This window comes from Gekko japonicus, unplaced genomic scaffold, assembly GCF_001447785.1.
Source record: "Gekko japonicus isolate JY-2015 unplaced genomic scaffold, Gekko_japonicus_V1.1 scaffold1186, whole genome shotgun sequence".
Lineage (NCBI taxonomy): Eukaryota > Metazoa > Chordata > Lepidosauria > Squamata > Gekkonidae > Gekko > Gekko japonicus.
The window spans coordinates 442775-456413 of NW_015164221.1; the positions used below are offsets into that span (position 1 = coordinate 442775).

Genomic DNA, 13639 nt, shown 5'->3' on the forward strand with positions numbered 1-13639 from the left:
ACTTTGTGAGCTGCTGGCATTGAAGCTGTGAGCGAGTGATTTTGGCTCCTGCATAAATTAGTTTGCTCTGGAGCCCTCCTTCCTGAGCGAAGACAAAAATGTGTGAGCCGGAGGCTAAAAAACTGTGAGCAAGCTCACACCAACTCAGCTTAGAGGGAACACTGGACTCCAGGACTGAAGCAGCAGAACAGAGTCGGGGCCCAGGTCACAATGTTCCCTCTAAGCTGTGGAGTCTTGTGAGCAGAAATTCTACTTTGTGAGCTCCTGGCATTAAAGTGGTGAGCGAGCGATTGGGCTGCTGCATAACTTAGTTTGCTCTGGAGCCCTCCTTCCTGGGCTAGGACAAAAATGTGTGAGATGGAGGCTAATAAACTGTGAGCAAGCTCACACTAACTCAGGTTAGAGGGAACACTGGACTCCAGGACTGAAGCAGCAGAACAGAGTCGGGGCCCAGGTCACAATGTTCCCTCTAAGCTGTGGAGTCTTGTGAGCAAAAGTCCTACTTTGTGAGCTCCTGGCATTAAAGTTGTGAGCGAGGGATTAGCCTACTGCATAAATTAGTTTGCTCTGGAGCCCTCCTTCTTGAGCTAGGACAAAAATGTGTGAGCCGGGGGCTAAAAAACTGTCAGCTAGCTCACACTGACTCTGCTTAGAGGGAACACTGGTTCAGGACTGAAGCAGCAGAACAGAGCCGGGGTCCAGGGGCCCCTTGAGGACCCACCAAGTTTCAGGCCGGGTACAACACCTGTAGACTCCTGTAGGCACCTTTGAGACCAACAAAGGTTTAGTCACGGTGTGAGCTTTCGTGTGCAAGGCACACCTTGATCAAATCTCAAACATTCTGGGTCGTACTTTCCCGTGTGCAGGCACGCTTCTTGAGCCATCAGCATGCACACGACAGCTTCTACCCAGAGTGAGATTCGGTTGGCCTTAAAGGTGCGCCTGGACTCCGCCTCTTCGAGAGGCGGACGGATTTCAAACTCGCCCGCCCGCCCGATGGTTTGTGGGGTTTTTTTAGTCGACATTCGCGGGGGTGGCGCGCACAGCGGCAGGTTTCTCTCGAGACCGATTGGAGGAGAAACCTCGTTGCCCGCGCGCACTCTCCTCCCCACCCCACCCCCCCGCCTTTCACTCCTCAATCTGCCAGCCGTTTGCCCACCGCGCTGCGCCACCACCCCCGCGGCACTGCAAGGGGCCGGGCGCGGAGGTGCCGCTTCCACGAACTCGCTGGGGGGTCTCCCCCCCCCCCCGTGAGGGCTCCAGGGCAAACTAATTGATGCAGCAGCCAGTTTGGTGTAGTGGTTAAGTGTGCGGACTCTAATCTGGGAGAACCGGGTTTGAGTCCCCACTCTTCCACTTGCACCTGCTGATGTGACCTTGGGTCAGTCACAAGCTCTGGCACAGCTGTCCTTGAAAAAGAGCCGTTTCCGTCAGAGTTCTCTCAGCCCCGCCCACCTCACAGGGGGTCTGTTGTGGGGAGGGGAAGGGAAAGGAGTTTGTAAGCCGCTTTGAGACACCCTTGGGTAGTGAAGGGCGGGGTATAAATCCAATCTCCTCTTCCTCCTCCTCCTCCAAATGGCTGGCTCACCACTTTAATACCAGTGGCTCACAAAGTCGAATTTTTGCTCACAAGACTCCACAGCTTAGAGGGAACATTGGTGCTATATTGATAGTTGGGGACTCAGCGCTCCCTCTAAGCTGTGGGGTCTTGTGAGCAAAAATTCTGCTTTGTGAGCTCCTGGCATTGAAGTGGTGAGCGAGCGGGTTGGCTGCTGCATCCATTAGGTTGTCCTGGAGCCCTCCTTCCTGAGCCAAGACAAAACTGTGTGAGCCGGAGGCATAAAAGCGGTGATCTAGCTCACACTCTCTCAGCTCAGAGGGAGCACTGGTTGGGGGCAGTGTTCCCTCTAAGCTGAGTTAGTGTGAGCTAGCTCACTGTTTTTCAGCCTCCGGCTCACACATTTCTGTCTCAGCTCGGGAAGGAGGGCTCCAGAGCAAACTAATTGATGCAATAGGCAAACCGCCTGCTCACCACTTTAATGCCAGCAGCTCACAAAGCGGAATTTTTGCTCACAAGACTCCACAGCTTGGAGGGAACATTCCCGACTGACTGTTTCGAATCAGTGATCACAATGACCGATCTCGTTTGAAACGCCCCAATGACTGAAGTTGTGGTCATTGCTACTCACTAGGAATAGTCCTGACCTTTCAACCAATGCTCCCTCTAAGCTGTGGAGTCCTGTGAGCAAAAATTCTACTTTGCGGGCTACTGGCATTAAAGTTGGGAGCGAGCGGTTTGGTCGCTGCATACATTAGTTTGCTTTGGAGCCATTCTCCCTGAGCGAAGACAAAAACCGGTGAGCTGGAGGCTAAAGAACCGTGAACTGGCTCACACTAACTCAGCTTAGAGGGAACCCTGCTTCCAACTAAAAAAAGAGGACATTTTCCTCCTTTTTTTTTTTTTTTTTTTAAGAAAAGCGCCCCTAAGAGGACGGGCACCTAAAAAGAGGGCATCTGGTAACCAGCGTTCCCTCTAAGCGGAGTTAAGGTGAGCCAGCTCACAGTTCTTTAGCCTCCGGCTCACACTTTTTTGCCTTAGCCCAGGAAGGAGGGCTCCAGAGCAAACTAAGGCATGCAGCAGCCAGATCACCTGCTCCCAACTTTAATGCCAGGCGCTCACGAAGCAGAATGTTTGCTCAAAGGACTCCATCGCTCAGAGGGAAACACTGCAGTGGTAACCAGTGTTCCCTCTAAGCTGAGTGAGTGTGAGCTAGCTCACAGTTTTTTTAGCCTCCGGCTCACACATTTTTGCCTTCGCTCAGGAAGGAGCGAAGGAGCTTCCTTGATTGAGTCAATCCGTCTCATGTTGGGCCTTCCTTTTTTCTTGCTACCTTAAACTTTTCATAGCATTATTGTCTTTTCCGATGACTCTGGAGCAAACTAATTGATGCAGCAGCCAGATCGCTCGCTCACAGCTTGAATGCCAGCAGCTCACAAAATAGAATTTTTGCTCACAAGACTCCACAGCTTAGAGGGAACCTTGGAATACTGAAGCGCAGCAGATCCAGATCCAGTTTAAGTGGTCGTTTCCCAAAAGCCTCTTTTCGCCCGCTTTTAATCCTCTCCCGGCTCGGTTCAACAATCAGCAACACCACTTTTTAAAAAAGCAACCAAAGCGCCCCCCGTGAATGAGAAGCAGGCGCCGGCGAGCAACTCTCCCGCCGCGGAGCCCAGCCTCCCTCCGGCCGCCCAGCAGCCCTGCGAAATCTCGACGGGGCCCGATTTCGATGCCAGCGGGAGGACCGCCGCGGAAGTCCCTCCTGCTTTCCCAGCTGCAGAGGAGAGCGAGCGAGCAAAAAAAGAAGAAGCAGAAGAAGGGGTGGGTGGGTGTGTGTCTGCTTGCTCCCCTCCTTTTCTTGAATGAACGGGCGAGGTGGGGCCAGAGGCGAAGCGCCCCATTTGCGGAGGGCGAGGGCGCTCCCCTCCTCCGTCTCCTCCCCTTCTGCCGCCGCCGCCGCCGCTGCATTGAATGTGCTTCCCCTGCCCCGGGGACCTCCCCAGCAGCAGCAGCAGCAAGGCAGGCGAGGGGGTGGGTGGGGGGGGGACAGGGCCAATTAAGGTTTCAGGCACGAGCCGCTTTCCCTGCCTTTGCCTTCTGGTATCTCTCTTTTTAAAAATAATAATAAGAATAAGAAGAATATACAGCTGCTTTTTTTCGTGTGGACTGTATTTTTCCCCCCTCCCTGGAAGGGTTTCTTTTTTGGGGGGGGGGTCGCCCCAGCTTTTTGGTATCTCTGTGGCAGACACTGAATTGAAGATCCACCTCTGAATGGGACGGCTTCCCTTTTGAAATGCCTTGCACTGGAGATTAGTATTAAGTACAGAGCCTGGATTAAGATATGGGTTCCCCCCCATCTCTGTTATTTTTTAAGTAACCCCCCCCCCTCTCCCTCTCTGATTTGGGTTCTCTTCCTTTGCCTCCAAAGCCAGATTCTGAGTTTTGACAGGGTCTTTGCAAATGTCATTCAATCAGGAGACTAGGAAATATTTTTGGGTTTGTGGAGCGCTTATTTTTTTTAAAAAAATGGCAAGAAGAGATGAGGATTGCCGAAGACACCAGCGTTTAATTTTTTTAGAGAAACTGATGCTTTGGAGTTTTTTCCCCCCCTTGAAGTGAACTTAACTGAAAAGCAAATTTCCAATTCAAGTAAGTTTTTTCCACAGGAAATTTACTTTGTGCAACTTTTTTGTTTGTTTGGGGTTTTGTTTGTTGTCTTTGGTATTTTTAAGAAATGCTGTGGAGGTTTTTTAGCTGAACCTGCCTTGTGTGAATTTCCATGGGAGACTTACTCTGCTAGTAAGTGATGTTGACTGCGAGGGGGTTTGGGGGATATGCATGTTGCAGTTTCTTCTTTTATATTCTAGTTCAGTGCGTGGGAGGGGGGGGAATGCACCTGATTTTCTGTAAGTATTTTGGGGTTTTCTCATTCTAGATGTATTTCAACACAGACACGGGAAGGTTTCTGGAAACGAGGCTTATAATATTATACGCGCATCTTGGAATACAATATTTGCTGCATTTTACATCCTATTTCCATCGTCTGTCACATACGGGAGGAGGAAGCACCGAGAAGACGGAAATACCTTTGAGACCCCAAGGACCTCAACCAATGGAACGGCATGGAATAAAGCAACTGGATTATATATAAATACTGGCATTCGTTACTACTGGCTGCTCTATTTGTGGTGGTGGTGGAGGGGGGGGGACATTGGATTTGCTTCTGTTCTTCTTCTCCTTCACCCGTTATAAATGATGGCTCATCCTGGAATAAGAGAATACAACAGCAGGGAGATCGTGCTCAGATATCTCCATTACAAGCTTTCCCAGAGAGGCTATGACTGGATTGCCAGTGGAGACAGAGCAAACCTTCTTTCTCCTGCTGCTGCTGGGACCTTCCGTGCCCTTGCTCCGCTGGCCTCTTTCCCGTCTGAGTCCCCTGGCTCAGCTGCTGCTAGCCACACGGGTCTGGTTGAGGAGCTACACCCGGTGCCACAGGTTGTCCACTTGACGTTACGCCAAGCTGGCGATGAGTTTTCGCGGCGTTATCAGCGGGACTTCGCCCAGGTGTCTGGCCAGCTGCACTTGACCCCAGTCACGGCCAGGAGTCGCTTTGTAGGAGTCGTGGAAGAGCTCTTCCGAGACGAGGTCAACTGGGGGAGGATTGTGGCCTTCTTCGAATTTGGGGGCATGATGTGCGTGGAGAGCGTCAGTCGGGAGATGTCTCCTCTGGTGGACAGTATCGCCGTGTGGATGACGGAGTACCTGAACGGACACCTGCGGCATTGGATCCAGGACAACGGAGGTTGGGTATGTAGCTGGCTGTTTTGTCTCTACATGTTCCACCACCCACCACCACCCCCGAGTGCAGTAGCTCCACTGTCTCAACATCGCACTTTTCAATGCAGTTGTGTGTGGCATGCATGACTAGTGCTTTCCCAGGGTGGGTGTCGTGGGTACACTTCAGTACCCTGCACTTATTCTAGTTGCGCCTCTTTTAGGTCATTTGCTTTTGCGGGACAAAAATGCGATGAATTCCTGCCATGGGTAACAGTTACTGAGGCTCCTGTAGCTGAACACAGTAACAGCACACTCAGGGTGTGCGTCTGGTAGAAGAGGACCCCGTGCTTATGTCCCTTCGGTTGACTCCCCAGACTCCAAAGGTCTGTTAGTTGCCTCTCTCTCTCTCTCTCTCTCTCTCTCTCTCTCTCTCTCTCTCTCTCAAGTTGCAGCAAGGGCTTCTCATCTTGATTGAATCAGACCTTAATCAGTGATGTCATTAATAGGCTGATGTGAAACTTGGAGGTGGTAAAAATGAGGTCACAGTGCGGCATCTGATTCACTTCATGTGTGGCCTGTTGCGTGAATGAGTCTGAAGAAACTAAGGGGAGGGGGGGAGCTGCTGAAGGAGAGTTGTGAGTGCGACACGCTTAGAACTCTTGGTATCCGAACTTTGTTGATGTCATACACTTACATGTGCAAACGGAGCATGCGTGCGTCCAATAAGCTTGGTAGATGTCCTCCAGAATGCTTCTGTCGCTTCAGGAATTAACTGCTTAGAATGCCCCTTATGCCATCTAGATAAAAGGATCTGCCCTGTACGGGCCTGCGTAGAGACCGCAGTCATTTTAAACAGGCAAAGCCTATATTGATAAGAGGCGTTTTAACAAGGAAAAGATAACAGGATGGACCAGTTTGTCCACGTGATGTACGGGGCAGCAAGTATAACGAAACAAGAGTTTAATGTCTGTTTCTTAAATGTCTCACTTAAAAAGTTTCTCTGGATCTGTTTGGAAGGAGAGTAAGAAACAAAGCAAGCCCTCTTTAATCTGCAGAATCTTCTTGTGACTGTCCTTGGAAAATGTGTGACATTCGTTGCGGTCTAGTGTGTTTCAAGGAAGAGCTGAGTTCTGCAGAGTGGCCAAGGATGGCAGAGAAAGGGGCAGGAAGAATGAACTCTGCTGTAAGCGGAGAAAGCTCCCTTCCCCCTGTCTATGATAACACAACCTCATCTTCTGTCTCGGATAAACATCTCTGTATGTTCGGGGCCTCCCACGTTATAAAGCCCCACCAACCAATCAGTCGCGTGGTCTCGCAGCTGGGGCCCCAGGCTGCCCACTCAGGGTTCATCAGAGGCGAAGTTGTGGCCCCGTTCCCTCAGAAACCTGCGCAACCTGCAGCATGAAAAAGGCCAGATTCCCCCGGGGTCCCATGGAAGGTAGCTTCCAGTACATCCCTGGGGGATGCAGGTACAGGGCATGGAGGGAGGGGTGCCGGCAGGGCACCCTCGTCCCATTGAACTGGAACAGCTCCCCCCCCCTTGCAGTCCCAAGCCACAGAGCTCCTGCTGCAGGACATCCTGAAAGGCATCGGGAAGGCCATCCAGGGAAGCTTGGGTGTCTCTGCGCAGCTCTACAGTTTTGGTCTTCAGCTCCTGCCGGACGTGCTCTACGTCCAATTGCTGTCGGGCAATCGTGGTCATCGTGGAACTCTCCAGAGCCCTGGTGCCGGTCCTCATCTGCCTGCCACCACCAGACTCCGGTAGCTCCTAGGGGAGGGGTAGCCCAGTCGGGGGCATCCCATCGCCCCGTCTTGGCCCACCGCTCCTTTTGCTCCACATCACGCCCCTTCGGTTCTCCTTCAGACGGCATGGTGACCCCCTTGCCATCGGGTGACTTGGGGGGGGGGTCTTTGTTTCAGCCTCCTCGTCTAGAGGTCGTCCCTTCGGTGGTACTCAGGGTCAAGGGAAAAACAGTTCTGACACTATGTCAAGTCCTGGATGCAATCACTCCCACAACACTCTTGTAGCAGCAAAATTTGTTTATTGAGAGGTAGAGAGATTCCAAGCATAGACAGATTCTGTGTCGGAACTGGCCTCCGGATGCCAGTTCCGACCCTAGACTACAAGCAGGTCATCCCCTCTATGCCAACTACCCAATCAGTATTCTCATTCAGCCCGCCAAAGATCCAAGCTGGCCTTTGTGGCCGTCCCCCAGCACCAGTAAAATAACGGTTACATTATTGAGAAGCTCCCTGCATTACAAGGTCATGCCGGATGCTGAGATCATACATGTCCCAGGGTCTCCCAGATTGCTACAAGCTGGCGCTATTCAAGCTTAAGCAGACATTCACACACACATCCACTCCCCCCCCACCCCCCCCCGTGGTCCTAGCAGGGAAGATAAACAGCAGTGAAGTATTTGGCCCCGGAATACATGTAGACGAAAACAGTGGAATAAGGATGTCTAAGAAAGTAGTTAACAGACCAGGAATTTTGCTTAACAGCCTTCTATGGCAAGCGAGGCTGGAACTTGACACCGTGCACCTGATTATAAGTGGAACTTCTTATCATCTTTTTTCACTGATTCTCAACCGGTGTGTTACCAGTGGGGGTACCACTGCAGGAATGTTGTGATGTCCCCAGGGTAGCAACTACGGTGTTGTAGACCAACCAGAGCTAGAGAAAAAGGGTATGATGAATATGACTTTATAGTCAAAATGAGAACTCAGAATCTGGGTTTGCTTGGACAGTGAGCTCCTCTTCGTACAAAGTTGGGGAGTTTTCTTTAAAAGATCTCTGTTCAAACTCAGTACTGTTGCCCTTGTCTCTGTTGTTGAGTGACCGATGTAAGGTTCTGTGGATGCCTGCCATTAAGCATATTGGGGGTGGGGAGGGTAGGAAACAGGTACATACTTTTAAAGCAGATAAAATTGTCCTGCTGATATCTTTTACTGGGCCACTGGTGGGATGTTGAAATGTAACTATAGCCAAGATGGCCTTCTAAGAACAAACAGGCGCTGGGTATCTCGGTGTCTCAGATAGCAAAGTTTTGAGATAGAACTTTGTTATGTCTGAAACCCGAGAGAGCTGCCATCACCGGAGTAGACAACACCGAGGAGGAGGAGGAGATTGGATTTATACCCCGCCCTTCACTACCCAAGGGAGTCTCAGAGCGGCTTACAAACTCCTTTCCCTTCCCCTCCCCACAACAGACACCCTGTGAGGTAGGTGGGGCTGAGAGAGCTCTGACAGAAACTACTCTTTTTCAAGGACAGCTCTCATCAGAACTACAGCTTGCCCAAGGTCATCCAGCAGGTGCAAGTGGAGGAGTGGGGAATCAAACCTGGTTCTCCCAGATTAGAGTCCGCGCACTTCACCACTGCACCAAACTGGCTCTCAAGCTGGCTCATCAAACTTGGTCACCAAGCTAGAAGGACCAATGGTCTGACTCAGTAGAAGGCAGCTTCATAGAAAGGATGTAGGCAGAACCATTTGGATCCTATCAATGTCATTTTGGATCAGCATGGCATCTGCTCTTTGAACTTTACTCGGTGTTGTAGGACCCAACTTTGTAAACGTAAGAAATGTGCCGTCACCAAGTCCTAAATTTTGCTATGTAGTACCATACTGCGATAAGCAAAGGGGATACCTTGGTTGATACGTTGGTTTTGTGTGGTGCTCCCAGTAAAATGGATTAAAATACTGGCACGCTTATTAAAAAAAAAATTGTCGGAACTGTATTGCTTTGGGAATTAAAATCTGGACACATTTTTAGAAGTTGTACAGACTGAGTCACACATGCAAGTCCCTTATTTGATGGTGCTACACCAAGGGATGAGTCAGACATCTGGATAGGTCAGTACTGATAACAACAAAGAACTTTCTCCCGCTACCTTAAATCTTTTCAGTGAGGAGAGTTCACACATTCACTCATCAAGGCATTTATGTGCCTGTGTGAACCTGGCCTTGATCTTCACGTTTCCATTGTGCAAACTCAAGATGAGGTGTTTTGCAGTAAAGGGGATCATCCCTTAAATCAAAGATACCCAGAATTGCTGTATTCCATATGCCTTTTCTCCTAGACAGCAGTTTGCTTTCTGAATTCTTCCGTCTGTCCCAAATGAGCTATTACTCACTGGAGGAAAGAGAAACATATCACTTGCTTTCAGGGTGGCAAATGAAAACACGAATGATTTGCATGCAAATAACAGTGCCCCAATATTGCTCTTGTAAACAAGGCATTAATCACAGTGGAAACTTAATGAAGACCAGGTCACCTTTGCAAGGCATTAGTAATAGGCTACTTTGCATTCATTGCATGTTTTGGAATCAGACTGTTTGATTTTCATTTCCAATGTCTGCCACTTTCTTTTCCTTCTCCAGAGATTATTTTCTTCATAAGTGATGAAGGCAGACCTTCATTTACAACTTAGGGATCTGACTTTGGGAGATATGGAATGTGATTACCTTTGGGCAAAAGCCATATTTTTCTTGGAGACACATTCTTTTGCAGCCCAAGTGCTGAGATGCGGAGTGCGTTGCAAATTGGCAGTGTGCAGAGTGTGGCTCTTTGTAGCCCAGCGTGTGGTTCTTTTTGAGCTTTTGAGGTCTTCCAAAGGAGAAATTAAATTCAAAAGCCAACACCAGAGGAACACAGAGACGCATTTAAGCATAAACTGACCCGTCTATGTTTGCATTAGTAGCTGACCAGAGAAATAAAACTTGTTTTGTTTGCATGATATAGCTTAAAAATGTGGAAAGAATGCAGACTATTGTGGACATATGCCCACTGAGCGATTATTCACTTGGCTAGTCTCATTGGTTTCAGTTGTCATTGTTATTCTTTCTATAGTACTTTTCACAGTGCTTTCTTAATACTCCCCAACAGTACTGCGGTGTAAATTAGAACCACCAATCTATGCATTGTGCGAAAGATGTGGATCATTTTGGACTACCATCATTAGATAAATTCTATCTTCATAGTTGTTGTTTGTTGTTCAGTCGCACAGTCGAGTCCGACTCTTCGCGACCCCATGGACCAGATCACGCCAGGCCTTCCGGTCTTCCGCCGTCCTCTGAAGTTTGCTCAGCTTCATGTTCGTTGCATCTATGACACTGTCTAACCATCTCATCCTTTGCCGTCCCCATCTTCCTTTCATAGTAGACTTTAGAATTGTATCAGAGTTATTCAAGTTCATTGGACATGGTTTTCCCAGATATAATCCTGGGAATTGTAGTTTGGTGAGAGTCCTGAAAATCCTTTAATAGCGTACCCTGGGTCTTCTCAAAGAGCTACAATTCCCCTAGGAAGAAACAATTACTACTTAAGCCCTTTTTAATGGTTAGCACTTTTGGACTTGTGCTCTATTCTGTGTCCATAAACTTGAACATAAACTTCCTTAGATACAGCCCAGGGGGTTTATTCATGGCCTTGTGGAGGTGGTGTCTGAGGAGGAAGAGTTTCAAAGCCCTGCAGTTTATAGGCACAGCAAGTATTTATGCCAATAAAGGCTAACTTGAACCTGGCACAGGAAGCTGTGGCCCATTACTTATGGCAACTGGCAAACCACCTTGAAAATGCTGTGTATTGTAGTGTATGCCGGATTCATATCCGATGGATCCTTACTTAGGTATGGTTTACAAATGTATATATGTCTCCTGGTTTCTCTGGCTGCTCGGTGCATACACTGACTCTGTTGAGAAGCATTGTGTTTTAGCTGACATGAAATCAAAGCTTATGTCCATGATGGACCCTTCTGGTAGGTTTATGGATATCCAGAGGTCATTTCGGGGGGGGATCGCGGGGGATCGCAGTTCCCCCGGGTGAGGTACGGGGGCGGGGCACATGACGAAGCCCCGCCCCCTGCTTCCGGCCGCCTCGCTTCCGGCCCTCATTCAGCCAGGAGGAGGCAGGAGAAGAGGGAGGGTAAGTTGCTTCCTCCCCACCTCTCCCCACCCTGCCTCCGGGGCCGTTGGGGGCGGGGTGTGTGGCCTTATGACACACTTCCGGTGATGTCAGGGGGTGTGGCCTTATGACACACTTCCGGTGATGTCAGGGGGTGTGGCATATGCTAATGAGTTATGCTAATGAGTTCCCCTAGCTCTTTTTCTACGAAACGACCCCTGTGGATATCTGAATATGTATGTGTGAACAAGACCAAACCCTAAAGCTTTTTAGCTTTTTCATCCCTCTCTCTTTACATATGTGGAAGATACAAGTAGAAGAAAGGAAGCCAAGGGTGGAGCGACAGATCTACAGCACTGTTTGGACGTAGGAGACCTGTGCTCAAATTCCTAGCAATTGGCAGCTTTTTTGTATGTGTGATTTTGACTTTAAACATACTGCTCAGATGAAAAGGGAAGAGATCGTATTCCCTCCCTTGCATATAAACCCTTGGGGTGACTCATCTTGATTTGGCTTGGTTTGTTTTTATTGTTTTTATTTGCTTAAACTTTTTTTGGCTCGGTTTGTTTTTATTGTCGGTTTTGTCTTCGTTTTGAGCCACTCTGAGTAGGCCTATAGAGGCAGCATACAAATGTTCTAAATAAATCGGGGGCTGAAGGAGATTACCAGAACTTTAGTACCACGAGTGTGTTGTGTTGTCTTCCTGGCCCTGGGATCTTCATGCCATCTCTGGTACGCCCAGAGCTGGAACTGCTAATCTTCAGGACCTGAGAGAGAAGGGATAATGCAAACACATAAAAACATACTGTTATTGTTTGGAGGCTAAGATGAGCAGCCTTAATATCTCTCGATGCCGTAGGTCGTGTCAGCTTTGCTAAATGATCTTTAATATGAAACAGGAGTTGGTTGAGCATCTGACATTATGTCCTAGTCTCAGAATGTGCGATAGCTTCAATCAAATGGATTCTTACAACATCTCCAACTTATCCGGCTGTAACATGAATATACTGATTCAGCCGAAGGATCATAAAGACCTGTGCGCCAATGTGGAAAAAAATTAACAGGTGAACCAGAAGCATACTTCAGCAGCTTAACTTCAAGGGTCAGATATTCCAGTTTAGTGGGCATCACTTGCATCTGCCGTGAAACCAAGCCCTGTAAGCTAGATAAACAGCCCTTGAAGCCTTTGTATAGACTTTGTATAAGCTTTTGTATAAATGGCCGTTGTAGTTTTTGTATAAACGTCTCCCGTCTGCATTGCCCTGCTGTCTCGAATAAGATAACAAGGGAAAAATGAAGCGGTGAGAGGGGAAAGAAAACCTGGCTTTGGTTGGCCCTATGATGGTTTTGATTATCAGATGGATGTGGCCAAATCCAAAGGGCACCAGACCATGTTCTGATAAAGAGATGCTTCCTGACCACAGTTGGTCTGCAGGTCTACAACATAATCTGAGGATGCTAAAGATCTCCCTGTTAATATTTGTTAATATACCCACTTTTTGATTGTTCTTTATCTCATGTGGGAACGCTGTGTTCCGAATCGGACTGGGAAGAGTTCTAATGAACTGCTTGTGCTTGTATCTTCCAAAGAAAAAAGCATTTTCTTTTTTTTCCCTTTTTTTGCTTCTTCCCAAGAGCCTCTGGTGCAGTTTGAAATCTGATTGGCACTTGTTACCACGTAATCCAGTTACGTCTGCAACACCTCCTCATCTCCATCTTTAGAAAGTGACAAACCTCAGTCAGACTTTTAAGTTTTCCATCATGGGCTGAACATCTTTCTCTCCCCCTCCCCATATATGTGTGTTTGTGTGTTTTATATCCAGCCTGACAAAGAGTTCTAGGGAACTTGAAAGCTTGCATCTGACTTTTTTGTGATATTTTGGATGGTTAAGACGCTGAACTGCAGGCTGTGGGAGGTCAGTAGTTCAGCAGTTCGAGACCCGGGTGCCGCATGATGGAGTGAGCTCCCATCTCTAGTTCCAGCTCCTGCCAACCTAGCAGTTCGAAAGCAAGAAATTGCAAGTAGATAAATAGGGACCACTTCGGTGGGAAGGTAACAGCGTTCCGTGCGCCTTGGTGTTTAGTCATGCCGGCCACACGACCACGTCTTCGGACAGCGCTGGCTCTTCAGCTTTGAAACGGAGATGAGCACCGCAACCCTAGAGTCGGACTCGACTGGCTTTCGAGCAAGGGAGCCTTTACCTTTAAGAAAAAGGTATTGCATTACTGTTGGTTTGGGGATATCTTTCCCAAGGTTCAATACAACTACCTACAACTTTGTTTTCCTAGAGCTACTGTGAACAGAATTCCAAACTAGGGTTGCCTGGTCTCCCTTGGTGTGTGGGGGGAGGGTTGCCAGCTCCAGGCTGGGAAACTCCTGGAGATTTGGGGGTGG

General features: G+C 48.7%; 1 protein-coding gene across 1 annotated transcript; it reads left to right on the forward strand.

Annotated features, from left to right (window-relative positions):
- The first annotated feature begins 3969 nt into the window (after positions 1 to 3969).
- LOC107108130 (apoptosis regulator Bcl-2-like) lies at positions 3970 to 7103 on the forward strand. The gene is made up of 3 exons (XM_015408531.1): positions 3970 to 4207; positions 4494 to 5368; positions 6885 to 7103. Exons 2-3 carry the CDS (start codon positions 4811 to 4813, stop codon positions 7101 to 7103), a joined length of 777 nt encoding a protein of 258 aa, XP_015264017.1. The 5' UTR covers positions 3970 to 4207; positions 4494 to 4810.
- Positions 7104 to 13639: the final 6536 nt, after the last annotated feature.

Excerpts from the sequence above, each read along its gene's own strand:
- LOC107108130 (XM_015408531.1), top strand. The coding sequence starts at position 4,811 with ATGATGGCTCATCCTGGAATAAGAGAATACAACAGCAGGGAGATCGTG. Across the intron at positions 5,369-6,884 it reads TCCAGGACAACGGAGGTTGG|TCCCAAGCCACAGAGCTCCT; the intron begins GTATGTAGCTGG and ends CCCCCCTTGCAG.